The 15,687-nt window shown below is 44.9% G+C and overlaps 5 protein-coding genes across 5 annotated transcripts; 3 read left to right on the plus strand and 2 right to left on the minus strand.

The window, feature by feature from the left end:
- Positions 1 to 1,313: 1,313 nt before the first annotated feature.
- V1508DRAFT_455090 (IKI3 family-domain-containing protein) lies at positions 1,314 to 5,806 on the plus strand. Its single transcript, XM_066942606.1, has 5 exons — positions 1,314 to 1,668; positions 1,724 to 2,786; positions 2,840 to 3,899; positions 3,957 to 4,225; positions 4,275 to 5,806. Exons 1-5 carry the CDS (start codon positions 1,504 to 1,506, stop codon positions 5,642 to 5,644), a joined length of 3,927 nt encoding a protein of 1,308 aa, XP_066796702.1. The 5' UTR covers positions 1,314 to 1,503; the 3' UTR covers positions 5,645 to 5,806.
- V1508DRAFT_415029 (GHMP kinase) lies at positions 5,695 to 7,269 on the minus strand. The gene is made up of 2 exons (XM_066940012.1): positions 7,123 to 7,269; positions 5,695 to 7,071 (listed from the first exon to the last, which is right to left on the minus strand). Exons 1-2 carry the CDS (start codon positions 7,171 to 7,173, stop codon positions 5,947 to 5,949), a joined length of 1,176 nt encoding a protein of 391 aa, XP_066796703.1. The 5' UTR covers positions 7,174 to 7,269; the 3' UTR covers positions 5,695 to 5,946.
- Positions 7,270 to 7,395: 126 nt separating this feature from the next.
- Positions 7,396 to 10,284, plus strand: V1508DRAFT_415033 (uncharacterized protein). The gene is made up of 10 exons (XM_066940013.1): positions 7,396 to 7,653; positions 7,713 to 7,853; positions 7,902 to 8,154; positions 8,216 to 8,489; positions 8,560 to 8,693; positions 8,747 to 8,886; positions 8,942 to 9,088; positions 9,141 to 9,807; positions 9,858 to 10,026; positions 10,075 to 10,284. Exons 1-10 carry the CDS (start codon positions 7,552 to 7,554, stop codon positions 10,151 to 10,153), a joined length of 2,106 nt encoding a protein of 701 aa, XP_066796704.1. The 5' UTR covers positions 7,396 to 7,551; the 3' UTR covers positions 10,154 to 10,284.
- Positions 10,285 to 10,624: 340 nt separating this feature from the next.
- V1508DRAFT_396700 (40S ribosomal protein uS17) lies at positions 10,625 to 11,323 on the minus strand (the record flags this gene model as incomplete). The annotated part of the gene is made up of 5 exons (XM_066938114.1): positions 10,625 to 10,693; positions 10,751 to 10,870; positions 10,928 to 11,043; positions 11,101 to 11,218; positions 11,279 to 11,323. The coding sequence occupies 5 exons, from the start codon at positions 11,321 to 11,323 to the stop codon at positions 10,625 to 10,627; spliced, it is 468 nt and encodes a 155-aa protein (XP_066796705.1).
- Positions 11,324 to 11,599: 276 nt separating this feature from the next.
- Positions 11,600 to 15,547, plus strand: V1508DRAFT_384517 (Spc7 kinetochore protein-domain-containing protein). Its single transcript, XM_066937772.1, has 6 exons — positions 11,600 to 11,935; positions 11,988 to 12,151; positions 12,216 to 14,097; positions 14,153 to 14,774; positions 14,825 to 14,982; positions 15,044 to 15,547. Exons 1-6 carry the CDS (start codon positions 11,762 to 11,764, stop codon positions 15,446 to 15,448), a joined length of 3,405 nt encoding a protein of 1,134 aa, XP_066796706.1. The 5' UTR covers positions 11,600 to 11,761; the 3' UTR covers positions 15,449 to 15,547.
- The last annotated feature ends 140 nt before the right edge of the window (positions 15,548 to 15,687 follow it).

Genomic DNA, 15,687 nt, shown 5'->3' on the forward strand with positions numbered 1-15,687 from the left:
GGTGAGCTTGCATGTTCAGCTGACCTGAAATCCCCGGTTACAATTCGAGATCCGAATTTTCCTCGTCAAATATGACGAAAGTTGAGGACCAGAGTTGGAAAACCTCGAGAAACATATCCTTCCAGTGACAGTATCAGAATATTACTCGGCAGTAATAATCCAGCCCAGAAAATAAAGTCGTGAGGAAGATGAGGTTCGCGTATACGAAGAGCACAAGTTCAGCTTAAAAGTTCCACGTGAATGTATGAAACTTAAATTGTAGGTCCTCTGACTCAATTGGATTTTGAAGTTAACGCTGAAAACCTGTCTTGTCTCCGTTACCATGGTTTGGGTCACCTTTCACATGAATATTGCTTTTGATTTTCGTTGTACCCATAGTCTCGAATCATGAATTATGTAGACGTCCTATGTAGCTGTACTACCAGTAGTCGCGTGATCATATATAAAGCATATCTCACTGTGATATCATCGTAGTCTCAACCTGAACCGCACCCCCCTACATCCAGTGGAAATATGTATTCACACTTGAAATCACTGACCAGGACTGTGTACAAAACAAGTTTATAAGAGCTTCAAGACCATTCACTACTTGCCATTTCGGCAGGTGCTTCGATCAAGTTGATGGCTTTGTGCGTTTGCATATGGAGACAAATTTCATATAATATTGAACGCGTTCTATGGTCCCCGCGACTCAGCAAAGCAAACGTCCCCCATTCTCTTCTATCGCTCGACGGCTTCTGCAATAGATCAAGGAGCGCGCTGCTAGTAAATGCAATCGCTCGAGTATTATGCCATTCCAAGACTGTTGATCGTAAAGATTGAAATCGTTTGCTGTCAGCAGAGGACGAGCAAAGACGAGGCCCACCTTGCAGTGGTGCCCTTTGGTGCCCTTTGCCCTCAGACGCAGCCGATCAGACGACATTCTCAACCGCTTGAAAACGAATATATACCAGCATGACCAGGCCCAGAGAAGCCGTGACCAATTCCTCCAAAACTACCAATTCCTTGTGTTGCTTATCGATGTATTGTGTGCTGCATGGTTGCACCACTCGAATCCGACTGCCTGTTCATCACTGTCATGCCTCCTACAGTGTGGACTAGATAATAATTCCAATACGGGGCCGAACTCGCACACTGCGATGAACATGAATTGGGCCGAAATCTCTACGCAGTAGAAAGTAAATTTTCGAGATTATGTGTCAGTACGGGCAGGAAGCTTGGAGAGGGACAATGGCGGACCAATTTTCAGGGGTCATGCGAGTGCGGTTAGTGCTGTAATCGTCTTACATTTATCCACTCTCGCTAAAAATTCCCATTGACAAAGTCGATGGTAGTTAAGAAAATCCAACATTTTTTTACGAATCAAGGAACGCTTGCTTGAATTACAAGTAAAAGCCTTTGGCACGCGTCGACAGAGATTCAGTAACCTATAGGAGTAACGATCGAAGGTCCTAATTCTTGCAAACTTCCCTTTCTCTCCGCGCATGGGCTACCGGTAAGAATATGTGGAACTTGCTCCCGATTCAGCGGTCTCGCATATCGGTGCAATCAGTATCTGTTCCTGATCTGCCGTTATCGAGTTCATTTTTTGATGCTGTCAATAACACGTTGATTTGCGCTTTTGGACCATCGGAGGAGTTTCATCACATTGAGATCCAGGAGATCAGCGTGAGTTTTAGTTACAATTAAGTATATGCAACAGAAAGATTAATGTTACTTGTAGAACACTGGAGAAGTGAGACTTCTAGCGTCGTGGGATTCCATACCGATCGGGCCAGATTCTCACCCAGACCAGATCGTCGACTTGCATTATTTCCCAGATACTAACTCTGCTGTCGTAGTGTTGTCTGGCGGCGACATAGTATCTGTGCGTGTCAAGGATAACGACCAACTCGAGGGAATTGTTGAGATTGTGGGGTCCATTGACGAAGGGATAGCCGCGGCAGCCTGGAGTCCCGATGAGGAAATTATTGCATTGGCAACAGGTGTGCAAACTTTTATTTTGCTTAACCGTCAGTTTGATCCGCTCGCGGAACGAAAAATCGATGCAGATGATCTGAAGATTTCGCGGCATGTTTCCGTCGGCTGGGGTAAGAAGGAGACACAATTTGAGGGTAAAGGTATCAAGGGTATGCGAGACCCTACAATCCCTGAGCAAGTGGATGAGGGCGTTCAGAGTGCTAGGGATGACGGCAAGGTCAGAATCTCATGGCGTGGTGACGGAGCTTATGTATCTGTGAATTCGGTGGATACACTTGATTTGGAAGTGCGCCAGTTGCTGCGACGAACAATCAGAGTTTACTCGCGAGAAGGTGTTCTTGACAGCGTATCAGAGCCAGTTAATGGACAGGAAAGTTTTGTGTCTTGGAGGCCATCGGGAAATTTAATAGCCTCTGTGCAGAGAGTTGCTGATGGCGAGGAACGACGGCTCGATGTGATATTTTATGAACGGAACGGACTTCGACGGTACGAATTTAACACTCGATTGGCACCGGATGAGCCTATACTCGACCTGCAGTGGAATGCCGAATCATCAGTGCTCGCTGTCTTATTGATAAATCGAATACAGCTCTGGACGATGAATAATTACTACTGGTATCTCAAACAAGAAGTTTATTTATATGGCGAAGAACAACTTGCCTTTATGAAATGGCATCCAGAGCGGTCTCTCACATTGATACTTGGGCGTGAAAACCTCTTGGAAATTCACGAATTCGCGTGGGACCTCTATTCTGGTTCTAAGTCACCTCCAAATGATTATGGCGTGTTGATGGTAGCCAACGGATGTACGTTTTTGAATTATGCGTTAAAGGCAGAGCTAATATCATTGGTTAAATAGCGGCGTTGATGATCACCCCCTTAGGCATAGCAAATACTCCTCCACCAATGTCATTCCGTGATCTTAAGGTACTAGAAACGCCTACTCAAGCAGCAATCAATAATTCGAATGACATAATTGCTGTCCTCGAACACTCAATGATAGAATTAGCCCCTTGGTCGCTGCTCACTCCGTCGAAGGTCAGAGATCCTCAAGTGACAAAAGCAATTCCTCTGGCTGAAATCGATGAAGCTGGAGTTGCGAGACAAATCCGATTTATTAACCGCCAGACGTTTGCTGTTGTCTTTGACCACAATGAGTTCAGTCGACTTGTGATACTACGATTAGACAGCGACTTGGAACATGACATCATTTATGTGGAGGATTTCGATATTTCTGTCGTGACTATGGCAACCCGGACGGATCATCGAGCCATTTGCGTTGAGTTGGCTAATGCTGAGATTCGCCAAATTTCTTTCGCTTCTACTGGGTCGGGTAGTGAAGAAGTAGTATCTGAAAACATTGGATGGCTACCTGAGAGATGTTCGACCATTGCGGAGGCTATCGTCCAAGACCGAGTTATTGTATTCGGTCTGGCATCCAACGGCCGGCTCTATGCCAACCAGCAGAGGATTAGTGTCTCATGCACGTCGTTTATCGTAACCGAACAGCATCTGGCGTTCACCACTGCTCAAAGTCTGCTCAAATTTGTGCATTTGACAGATGGCGAGTCTAATTTCGATGTCCCCGCGGACACGGTAGTTAGCGTGGACGAACGCTGTCGGTCGATTGAGCGTGGCGCAAAGATTGTTTCAATTATACCTTCTAAAGTGTCGATTGTGTTGCAAATGCCACGAGGCAATTTAGAAACAATTTTCCCTCGATTACTAGTGCTTGAAGGAATTCGGCGGAGTATCGATAAGAAGGACTATTTGCAGGCTTTTCTGGCGTGCCGAGTGCACCGCGTCAACCTTGACATCTTATATGATTATAATCCGGATCTCTTTACCCGAAACGTCGAATTATTTGTTTCTTCATTGCGGAAGGTCGAGTTCTTAGACCTTTTCATTTCTGGATTAACGTAGGTAGAATTCGTGAGTTCCGGTGTAAGATGATGGCCACTAACCGGTGATGACAGGAACGAGGATGTCACGAAGACTATATACAAAGAGACCTTGCCATCGGCGTCAATTAATAACACTTTTGCAGGGTTATCGTTACAAGGGGGCATCTCGTCGAAAGTAAGCGCTGATGGGAAGACAAAAGTGAACAGAATCTGCGACGCCTTACTGGAGGTTTTACTGAAATATTACAGCAAAACGCACACACAGTCAATAATTACGGCGTATTTGTGCAAGGATCCTGCAGATATTGAGTCTGCTCTAATTTTAATTGCGAATTTTGGTCGTAAGTGTGGTTATTGGTGTTCGTTGTATTACGCTCACTTCTCGGGCAGATGACAATCAGGACAAGTTGATTGCTGCGGTTGAGCATATCTGTTTCTTGCAAGATGTGAACAAACTGTATGAATATGCGCTCGGCCTCTATGATTTGCGATTAGCCCTGCTTATTGCTCGCCAATCACAGAAAGATCCACGAGAATACCTGCCATTCATCGACAGTCTGCAAAAGCAGACTCCATTGCGCCGCCGCTTTCTACTCGACACTCATCTTAGTCGATATGACAAGGCCTTAGTGCATCTGTGCGATCTCAAGTACGACGAAGACGGCAACGACGTGTTCACTGAAGTTGAAAAATTCGTCGTGACACACCATCTGTACAAAAACGCGCTGCAGATTTACAAGTATGAGCCAGTTAAGCAGTATGCAATCCTGAAACTCTTTGCGAAGCATCTAAGATCAAATAATGAGTTCAAGGAGGCAGGTCTTGCGTACGAATTGTTGGGAGATTATGCTGATGCTTTGGACTCATATGTTTTCGGATCGCATTGGAGGGAAGCACTTGCTGTCTGCAGTATGGCGAGATTACCACAGGACGAGGTCCAGGTCATTGCACAAAAGCTTGCTGAAGCACTTTACGAAGCCAGAAGGTACATGGACGCGGCCACTATCTATCTCGAATATCGCCGAGATTTGAAGGAAGCCGTTAGATCTCTGTGCAAAGGATTTTTCTTTGATGAAGCGATTCGGATTATTTTGCAACAGAATTCACCCGGTTACCTGGAGGAAATAGTCGATCCTGCACTGGTCGAAGGCTTCAACCAAATTACGGAACTTCTTTCCGATTGTCGCGGCCAGTTAAATGCTCAGCTCGAGCGTCTACGAGACCTACGACTCAAGAAAGCTAATGATCCTATGAGCTATTTTGAAGGTCCAGAAGAGTCTGATGTACCGGACAACGTATCTATAGCTCCTAGCGAGCTTTCTACGTCGGCCTCGTTGTTAACGAGATATACTGGCAAGACCGGAGGCACGGCCCATACCGGCGCCACCAGACGGACTGCGAAGAACAGACGACGAGAAGAACGTAAGCGGGCACGCGGCAAGAAAGGTAGCATCTATGAAGAGGAATATCTCGTCAACTCTAGTCGCCGCTTGATTGAGCGCATTAACGAGACAAGGGACGACGCGCGGCGATTGATCGAGAGCCTTTCGCGGCGCGCAATGCATGAGCGGGCGGTGGAGATTCAGAGGAGTTATGTTGAAATGATCAACAATATTAAGAGTTGCGTGATTGAAGTTTTCACGATCTCCGAGAGAGACAGGCAGAGATATGACGACGATGGGAACATGTATCTTTTGCCTGAACAATCGATTCCCCGGGTCGAGAAATTTGAGAAGTTAAATATCTTGGATTACAACTAGTTTCAATTTTGTTCCATGGAACATATTGGGATTCATATTGTAATATATCAAGCAGATATTGTGTGTATATATATTTAAGATAGCAAGAGATCGATGCAATTAGACATTAGCTAGAATACATAACAGAACTTGTGCACATAATACGAAAACTTTGCATATGTACGCTCTAACAAGACAACGTATATCGCAAATAAAGACACATGGGCTCTAAAATTTTAATAAACCGTTATCCGAAACGCCGAAAACAACTTCTACTAAGCATAGTTTACTATTTTTAGTCCATCGTTATTAAAGCACGCAAGTTACTTCGGAAGCCCATTGCCATCGATAAGAACCTCGTCCGTCTTCTGCGGACCAGGTCCGACACCAGTAAGGATAATCTTGCTTACGCCTTCCCTCAATGCCTCGAATGAGCAAGGATCGACTCCGTCAGGGACAGAGGGGGCAATTGACGCTGTATACGACTTCATATCCCATCCGCCAATATCAGGCATAACAGCCTTCAATAATCCCAACACAATCAGCTCGTCCTTCTTCAAGTAGTACAAGACCGAGTTTGGACCAGCGTCAAAGGTATAGGCAGCAACAACCCTGCCATAGATCTTGTTGAGCTTCTCAATAAGTCCGATGACGAGCCGAGAAGTGTCGTTCATGTAGAAGACTGGAGGAGAGCTGTCGAGACATACAGCATGAAACTGATTAGAGTCGATCATAGTAAGCTTACCGAAGGTCTCGAAATCCTTGTTAACTATAGCCTCAGACATTTCTTTGAAACGCTGAGGGACAACAACCTCGGTACGGTACTTGAACAAAGTGGAGGTGTTCACAGTCGTTTGCATTCCGACAGTAGATGATGTCTCTTTCTTGGACGCAGATATAACAAGAATGGCTGCCTTCATGTCCGGCCACGCTTCCTGGGTGGAAATTTGCACAGCCCGAGAATCGGAGCCGTCAGCCTCCCGACCCATCTCCCAAGCGACATATCCACCAAACATAGAGCGGCAAGCGGAGCCAGAGCCTTGTCGGGCAATTCTCGACAAATCCTCCGGAGACTGAGGTAGTTCATAAAGGTTGGCAACCGCTTGCACAAAAGCGGCAAAGCCAGCAGCCGACGATGCCAGCCCAGCAGCAGTAGGGAAATTATTCTCGGAAACAATATGGAGATGGTATTTACTCAACGCAGGAAGCTCGGGATTGGCGTCCTCAAGAGCTTTGCGCAGCGCTCGAAGCTCACTAAAGCAAGCAACAAGGCGAGGTCCATGCACAGATTCTTCCTTACCATTGACCCACAGTTTGTCGGATTCAAAGTACTCTGCAGCACAGGCTGTCGTCAGCGTCCGCAAGTCATCCTGTGAGAGCGTGACTGAAATGGAAGAGTTGGTTGGTAAATTTAGCTTGGTATCGCGCTTGCCCCAATACTTCAGGGTCTGTTCTGAACATTAGCTCATTATCGTGCGGCGGACGCACAGTTTGCTTACCGCAATGTTGACTGGAGCAGTGGTTGATGCTGAGTATATCTTGCCCGTCATTTTTGAGGCCGAATTGAGCTGCGTAGAAGAAATTGTTGATGTTTTGTACAAAGCCTGCAATGAATATGGTGGCAGCTAGAAAAATGTGACCTTAAGATATACGCCGTTAAAATCTCGGCGAGTAAAACACACGAATTTAAGGTTTTTTGGCATATTCCGGGTAATTTCTTTCAATTAGATCACAACTCACCTACCCCTGGACAACAGAGTAAGGTTCAAATCATCTGCACTGGCGTCAACAAAGTCGCTTTGGTGACGTGACGACAGCACACAAAATACATATAAACGCGTGCATTAACTGGGTTTTACAATTTTATCTTTTTGCCGTCACTGATCCTGGATTAGTCGTATTGTTACTATTATGTCTATTTACTCAAGATGACGTCGGAACATAGTTACGATTTTAATGAGAAGTCTATTCGTGAGGAATTGCGACAGCATATCATACAAGTCCGGCAGAAACATGAGGCTGTTGTTAGCGTATTAATCTTTTGCATGCGATTTATTATATCTCACGATCTCTAATTGCAATTTTGTAGGAACTACTGACGGATTGCCGCCTGCAATCGGGTATTCGCAGTGAGGCAGATAATGCACCTTTGGCGGAGAGATGGTCTCTGAAAGATTTCGTGCCGGCAGCCAAGGCTTCTCAGCACATGCAAATGAAATTCACGATAGCTGTAATAGCCCCACTTTGCGGACTATTGGTTGTTCTAACAGTTTTATAGACGTTCAACAAGAATACTCACTCGGCACCGCTCAAAAGGCAGATTATTAAACAGAGTATTTCTGTCCCTTTTGTTCCGTCATTACCTCTGTATAAAGATTATACACCTTTAACAACAGGTGTGAATGTTGAAGATGACGAAGTTTTACGTTATCTGCCCTATTTTGGTGAAAATGGCGAGGAAGACGGTTTAAACCTAGAGGAAATGTTTGAGGACAAGACGGAAAGTCATGCTGAAGTGTTACGAAGAGAAAGTGCGTTCTTATATTAATAGGATTTAACTGAAGTCTGCCCTCACACTTACACGTTATATAGAGGCTCAATTTCTAGCAGCTGATTTCTTCAACTTCATGGCGAACTACGGGCTCTCAAAGAGTCAACTTGTATCGTACTTTCTCTATAATGTCGGGTCCAATGCTGTGGTTCGAAAACAGGTATTGCCAGACAAGTTTGAGCTGGATGAAAAGAAGCGGAAGCTGCTAGAGGAGCATACCAGAAAGCTTGATTCAAGGCTAGTGTGGAAGATAGAATTAATATGCCGGATATTCAAGGACATAACGAGAACAAGTATTTGGGAGATTTTAAATCTGTATGCTATATCACACTGTCTGCCAGTTGAATCTTCTTTTTCTAGGCTAACAGTATCAATTGGCATACAGCTACCCCGCAAATGCTTTAATCGATGATAAGCGGTCTAGCCTGCGAAGTTCTCAGTCAACTGCGGCGTTTAGCCTTGATTCTTATTCTTCGTTATTATGCTCATTTTGTTTTATGCATGAATGTCCCTGGCATGGTACGTTAAAGGTTTTGCCCTTCGCTAGATTTCCAGTGGCTTATCAGGAATAGATTCCACATACATGACAGTAGGGCCCGATGGATCTATAAGGCCCCCGTCGCTTCAAGAGTGCGATAATACCAATAGGTCTACTGCAGCTCGAAAGATCATTCCTGAAGACATGCCATGTTCGCCAGAATGCATGATGAAGGTACAGCTATGTCTTTAGAGATGTAGTGAACTATGCACAATCTAACTGCAATTAGAAATCTGATAGGCACGAAAGCCTGACTACTCCAGTAGAGTGGACGGATGATGAAATATCAATGCTCAAGATGACTGCTAATGTCATGATCCGAAATGAACGGACGTCTTGCCTTCTCACTACCATACTCAACAAATCATGTCGTGAGGTAATGGTGAAAATAAGCTAGGATACAGGCCCATATTATTAACTGCAGATAGATTCGTACAAAGCTAGAAGATCTCAAGTTAACGCCCATCTTTGCAAAGCTGGAGAAGCCTGGGTCCAGGCAAAATAGGTTAGATTCTCTAAGGGCCCAAATATTTACAAGTAACAAGCGGAAACGAAAGGCGCAAACAGGTTATCCGGATGACTGCTCACTCAGTGGGAATCATTCTAAGCGAGGTAATGTCAATCCATGCATGCACAGCGGGCCATGTGATTCGCGTTGCCCGGCCGTTATCAGCAAAGTATTTTGCGAGAAAGGGTGTGCCTGTCCAGCTTCGTGTCCAAGGCGATGGAGGGGGTGTCGTTGCACCACTAGCAGGTGCCGAACCAGTACCTGTGAATGTTTCAAGTGGAACAGAGAGTGTGACCCGGATTTGTGCCGGTCGTGCGGGGCTGATCATGTTCTTGATCCGAAGAACAGAGACATTGTAGACAATAAGCAGTATTGCAAGAATGTTAATCTCCAGCGGGGACTTGGTAAAAGAGTTATTGTTGGTCCTAGTAACGTCTCCGGATGGGGTTTGTTCATGGGAGAGTCTATCAAGCAAGACGAATACTTGGGCGAATACAAAGGCGAGCTCATATCCCAGGACGAAGCGGAGAGGCGAGGTAAGATATACGATAAACGCGGTGTTTCATTCTTGTTCGAATCGACCAAAGGTATATGCGAATCAGTCGTCACTCCTACGGCAACTGCTAATGCCATCTAGATCAATGTGTTGATGCTACTCGCGCTGGTAATAAGCTGCGGTTTATTAACCATTCCCGGCAAAATCCAAACTGTCATGCTAGAATTCTGCTTGTGAATGGCATACATAGGATTGCATTTTTCGCTAGAAGGCGAATAAAAGAAGGCGAGGAACTATTTATCGACTACGGGTACGTTTTAATTTGTTGTCAATGAGAGACATGCTAACGTGTGATAAGATATAACAATAAGACCATGAAGTTCGTACCCCTTGAATATGGAAAGCCATCTCGATTTGACTCGCATCATAAGGACTAGGCACTTATTCGGCATTCATACAGTCCTTATGTTAGGTGTACATTAGATAAGTTAATAAGAGTAAATTTCTTCGCGTAGGATTCATTCAATTTCCCCTTTGCTATTTATAATAATAGCGACGAGTAGTTAACCGTGGCACATTTCGGGATCATTTATTTATAATCTAGCACCAATCGTTAAACATTATGCTTAAATTCTGTTGGCCACTTGAACATTGTGGATTCTTGTCACAGTGGCTATGCGTTCGGACTGCGAGTGTTCTAAGTGATATCAAACTTTCTACTCAACACCTTGGGTGTATCTAACATTTCAATAGACGTTTCAGCAACTACTCAATCACTGAATCGCATCTGCGCGCGATATAGTCTTGGTCGCCGTCGAAGCAATGAACAAATTTCCTTAACTAAAACTGTACACTATACATTGTCACATGCTACTATAAAACAAACCCAATAACTTTTTATACAGCATCTAAAACTTGTTGAACTGCTTCTTTCCGCTCTCGGCGCTGCTTACACGGAGGACGTTAAATCTCACAGTCTAAAAGTAACGTTAGCGTCATGCAACAGAACAGAGACATATGAATTCGCTACTCACTTTAGAGATTGGTCGGCATTGACCGACAGTGACAACATCACCCTCAGCAACACGGAAAGCTGGAGAAACGTGTGCAGCAAAGTTCTTGTGTCTCTTTTCGTATCTGTTGTACTTGGGAATCTGCAATTCACGATTAGCCAAAACACCCTCTACTCCTAATCTGATCAAATCACATACGTAGTGGAGGTAGTCCCGTCTTATAATGATCGTACGGTGCATCTTGGTGGAAACGACAGTGCCCGTCAGGATACGACCACGGATCGAGACGAGGCCGACAAATGGACACTTCTTGTCTATAATCGATATTAACCAAACCCATTGAATTATACATCATGTGATAACTCCCATACCAATATAATGTCCCTGAATAGCCTCCTTAGGCGTCTTGAATCCGAGACCAACGTCCTTGTACCAACGCTTGGTGGCCTTCTTACCGCGGGTCTTCGCGTTAAGGAAGATGTGCGGTTGCTTAAAAGTACGCCATTAATTCTCGCTCTCTAACTTATACAGTTGATAATATCAATATACCTTCTGGAAAGCACGCTCAGACTGGACTGTCAATTCTGTGGCCATCGTGTACGGGAGTACTCAAGATCTGTTAAAAGTGTCACAATAGTCGAAAATACCAAATACCTGGCCACGATGTCGAGGCTCGCTGGAGTATGTCACCGACCACTACAGACAACTAATCGCTGTGACTGTCTTTTAGTTTCTATCTGGAAGCCCTCAGCAGCTTAGGGTAAGCTTGCATAATGAGGAACCCTCACCCAAAGACAAACTTAATTTAGAGTTTGGTTTGTTTGTTTACCTCTCAATAACAACGCATCGCGTGCCGTGGCCGCCGTTTGTTGTCGCCTCTCTTCTCTGCAGCGACTAACGTTTTTAGCCAGTATTATCTTTAATTGCTCTTGCTATATCAAAAATTATTTTAGGAACTATTGAATTTATCTTCTCAAGTTTATCAGACGGGTCACTCGTCACACAGTTCCTGCTGAGCACGATCAAGCTATAATGCCTCGGCCAAGGAACTCCATCGCCTTCGGGCCCCAGGAGGATAAAGAAAACTTGGGGGGCGGCGTTCTTCTTAATAGTCGCAAAAGGTCTAAGAGTTTAGGTGGTTCTGATGACATCACATTACCTATTCCACGAAAGCGACGGATGGGAGGCCCTTCACGCATTCCCACGGTAGGCTCAAACGCTATTGCCTATACAGCATTAGAAATCTAACGATAATAAGGCTCCCAGGGGAATTTTGAAATCATCATACTCGGAGGCCGATGAAAATCATACGGTGATCGGTGTGATGCACGTCGCCCTTAAGGACCATTCGACCCAATCTAAGTCGTCAAGTTCTCACACTCTAAGCAGGCGAGTCAGTTTTGCGCCAGAAGCTACTCTACAGTATATATTTCCGTTTGCGTGACCGTCGTCTATGTGACCTATTGGCCTGACTTATATCGAATAGTACCTTCGAATTAGAGCGAGAGGATACACAGTCGTCATCGTCGACATCCACCACTGCCGCTAGCACACCACGCGCCGACAGATCCGAATCTCCAAATATGATCGCTTGTGGGCGATCACCACTTGCAAACCTCCGATTATACAATGAGCCTAGTCCTGCATCGACTCGTTATGATAACGGGTCACGTCAATTGCAACGCTCCACCGTCGTTACGACTCCACCTCGAGGTCTCATCAAATCTGCAACTTTCGCTGCCGATGATGAAGATGATGATGAGGTTGAAATGGAAGATGCTACAGATGTTTTTGATGACTTGTTTGACGCCAACGAGAACTTATTGCTGCCGCAATCGCAGACTGCACTGCTTCAGTCCAACTCAGCAGCATCCACCGCTTCGTCATTCTTCTCACCGCTCGTTGCTCGTTTTCGGCCCGCTTCCTCACCGAATGCTGCCGCAAGGGACGATGCTGGAAATAATGCTTCGGACACGGAGGCTATGGATATTACTACAGCCATTGGCCGCATTCATCGGCCCATTGTGGCAGAGGAAAACGATGATTCTGACGAGGCGACAATGGATGTCACCAATGCAGTAGGTTCTATTGAAGAGTATGTCGAAGAAAAGACGATGGACATCACGCGGGCAATTGGAAGTATCCAAGATCTGCCTGATAATGGTGTTGAGGAAGAGGAGGATCATACAAGCCTGACGATGGACGTCACTAAGGCGCTTGGCTCCATCCAAGAAATTCCACCTCATCAGAACGATGATGACACAGAATATACCAGTGCTACTATGGACATCACCAAAGCTATAGGCGCAATTCATTCTGCTCAACCGGAAGAGGATGATACAGGCCATGCCAGTATGGCAATGGATGTTACTATGGCTGTCGGCACGATCAATATTGCCAGTATCGATGATGAAGGTGGTGGCAATGAGGATACTCCAATGAAAGTTACCGACATGCTATCTTCGGCTAACCGTGTTGTTTCTCAGTCTCCGACAATTAATTCACCGGAAATAGCGAACTCACGACCGGGCCAGGCTTCCTTTACATGCATAATATCGCCCAAATTGGTTTCTCCACCACTTAGCGCTCGCAGTCTCAGACGCACTCCCAGTATTGGGTGTAGTTCGGGTACAGAGACTCCAACAAGACCACAGCATTCTCAAGTGCTCCAGTGTAAAGCTTCCCAGGTTGTCGAGACACCTACAGGGTCCCCGCGATCCGCTGAAGTGCTAAAACTCCGTAGAAGTCTGCTTGAAAGTGAGGGCACCAACCGGGGATTTGATGGGCGGCATTTAAGCATCGGAACACCTGAGAGTCAGAAGCTAAAGAGCGATATTAACAAGACGCTATTTACCGTCAGTACCAGCAGTTTACAGAAGCGAATTCAGAGCCTAACCCCAAAGAAAGCTGTTCGTTCGCCGATAAAGCTACCAGCTAGCTCAGCAAGAAAGCAGGCTATCGAATCATTGAAATATGAAGAGCAGGAAGCATTGTCAAAAATATATTCACCACTAAAGTCAACCTCTCTGACATCTCCTACTAAGTCGACAACGAAGAAGTCGATCAAGTTTCTGTCCGACATCCCTGCACCAGTCATGATGAAACTTGAACCACTTGTGGATTCCGGCGATAAGACGCCTCTACGTTCACATGCACCTATTGTCAAGCCGGAAGAGGAAAATAGCTATTTGCCAATATCGCTGAATGAGTTCCTGCGGATGACGTCGATTCAGTTTTTGGAAGGACTTAATACAAAGCGACGCAATACAACTTTCCTTCAGCCTAGCGAGGCTCTTTCTGAGCCCACCTTGTCAGCGACAGTTCTCTCGAGACAACTTCATTGTCCATTGTTGGAATTATTTGAATTTGTAAGTTATCAGGTAACAATTTGTCTGCTCCATTTACTAATAGCGAGTTATATAGAGCTGCCGCGAACTTCGGAAAAATATTGAGGAAGGAAAAGACTTGTTTGACAGACTTGAAACGTCAATAATGGAAGAGAATCCAGAACTATTCCGGCAGTATATTTGCTCATCACTCGATGGGCAAGCAGCGTTTTGCGCCCAGTTCAAAGTTATTAAGAGCTATGCTCGTGTTCAATCAAAGGGTGTTTGGTATAAATGGCGATCGAAACTTCTTGACGGCATCATGAGCAGTTTGGTAAAGAACACGGATGCCCTCAAGGACGATTGCGCGAATTTGAAAACCATCGAAGAAGCGTTACGGCCATCTCTGTCAGATATCAAGTCTAGACACTCGACTCTTAAATCCAAGTTGGAGCTTCTGCGCAAGCGGAAATCAGAGGTGGCAGACTGCGATCAAGAACAACTTGAGGCTGCAAGGCATAACCTGGCAACTGTTGAGCTGGATGTCAGTCGAAAGATGTGTACAAAGCGTCAAATAGTGCATGAAGATGAGGTTCTGTCTTGTTCACTCAATTCCCGATTATCAGATATAAGGGCACGCAACGAGAGTATTACTATCTCCAAGAAGACTATTGAAGAGAACAAAGGCTTTAATACGGCAGCTATTATATCCACAAAAGGTAAGTACTTTGGCCCTGATGAGTCCTGGCCCCTGCGCTTACAACAGTAGATGAGCTGGATTGGATTTATAAACTTTTCGGATGGACGTTGAAGAATCTAAGTCAAGATACAATAGTTCTATGTCATGAAAATGACTTGGAAATTGAGATTGCACTTTGTAACCTTTCAATATCTAAAATTTCAACAATCAATGCAGATTCTTCACCTGTAAGTTCGAACGACTGAATCGCTTTAGTATGCGTGATATTTAGCTGACATTATACCCAAGGTCACAGAATTTTTCGTCAATTTATTATGCTGCACATCCAACAATAGGCCACTGAGTCAGTTTCTGCGTGACGTATCCGCTATTTGGCAACAGAAAAACAACCTGAGACGTGAAATTGAGCTGCTAGAAAGTCACTACATTACCGAGATCCGATTACAGGATGGTAGTCTCGCCCTTAAGCCAGAAATTTTCCTACAACAATCACGTACAAAGCTGAAATTGGAGTACAGATTATCTGTGGAAATGACAGGGCCATGCCCATCAATCCGGTGTGAAACGAAGGTGAACGTCGTTTATGGAAAGGTTGACGAGACGAAATTGTATACGAGATTGAAGTGTAAGTTAAATGTATACGGACTGGGTATTCTTCAGAGAAATTGTGATGAGATCAGTTTGTGCGTATGATAGGTTTAAGGTGCCAAGGTCAATTGTGCGTGTCGATTTAGGATTTCTACTTATATTTGTAATAAATTAGCAATATCCATGACCTTATAATAGCAGGCGTTTATTCGATTAATCAGATATCTAATGCTAGTTCGCATAAGGCTGATACTATCACACTAAAAGTTCGTTTGGTGCGGCTTAGAGTGGTCCGCTTGTATTAGAGTTGTGGTCCGGTCAGTGCCGAGACTCCGCATTTTGAT

This window comes from Lipomyces doorenjongii (assembly GCF_038497915.1).
Source record: "Lipomyces doorenjongii strain NRRL Y-27504 unplaced genomic scaffold V1508scaffold_16, whole genome shotgun sequence".
NCBI classification, from domain to species: domain Eukaryota; kingdom Fungi; phylum Ascomycota; class Lipomycetes; order Lipomycetales; family Lipomycetaceae; genus Lipomyces; species Lipomyces doorenjongii.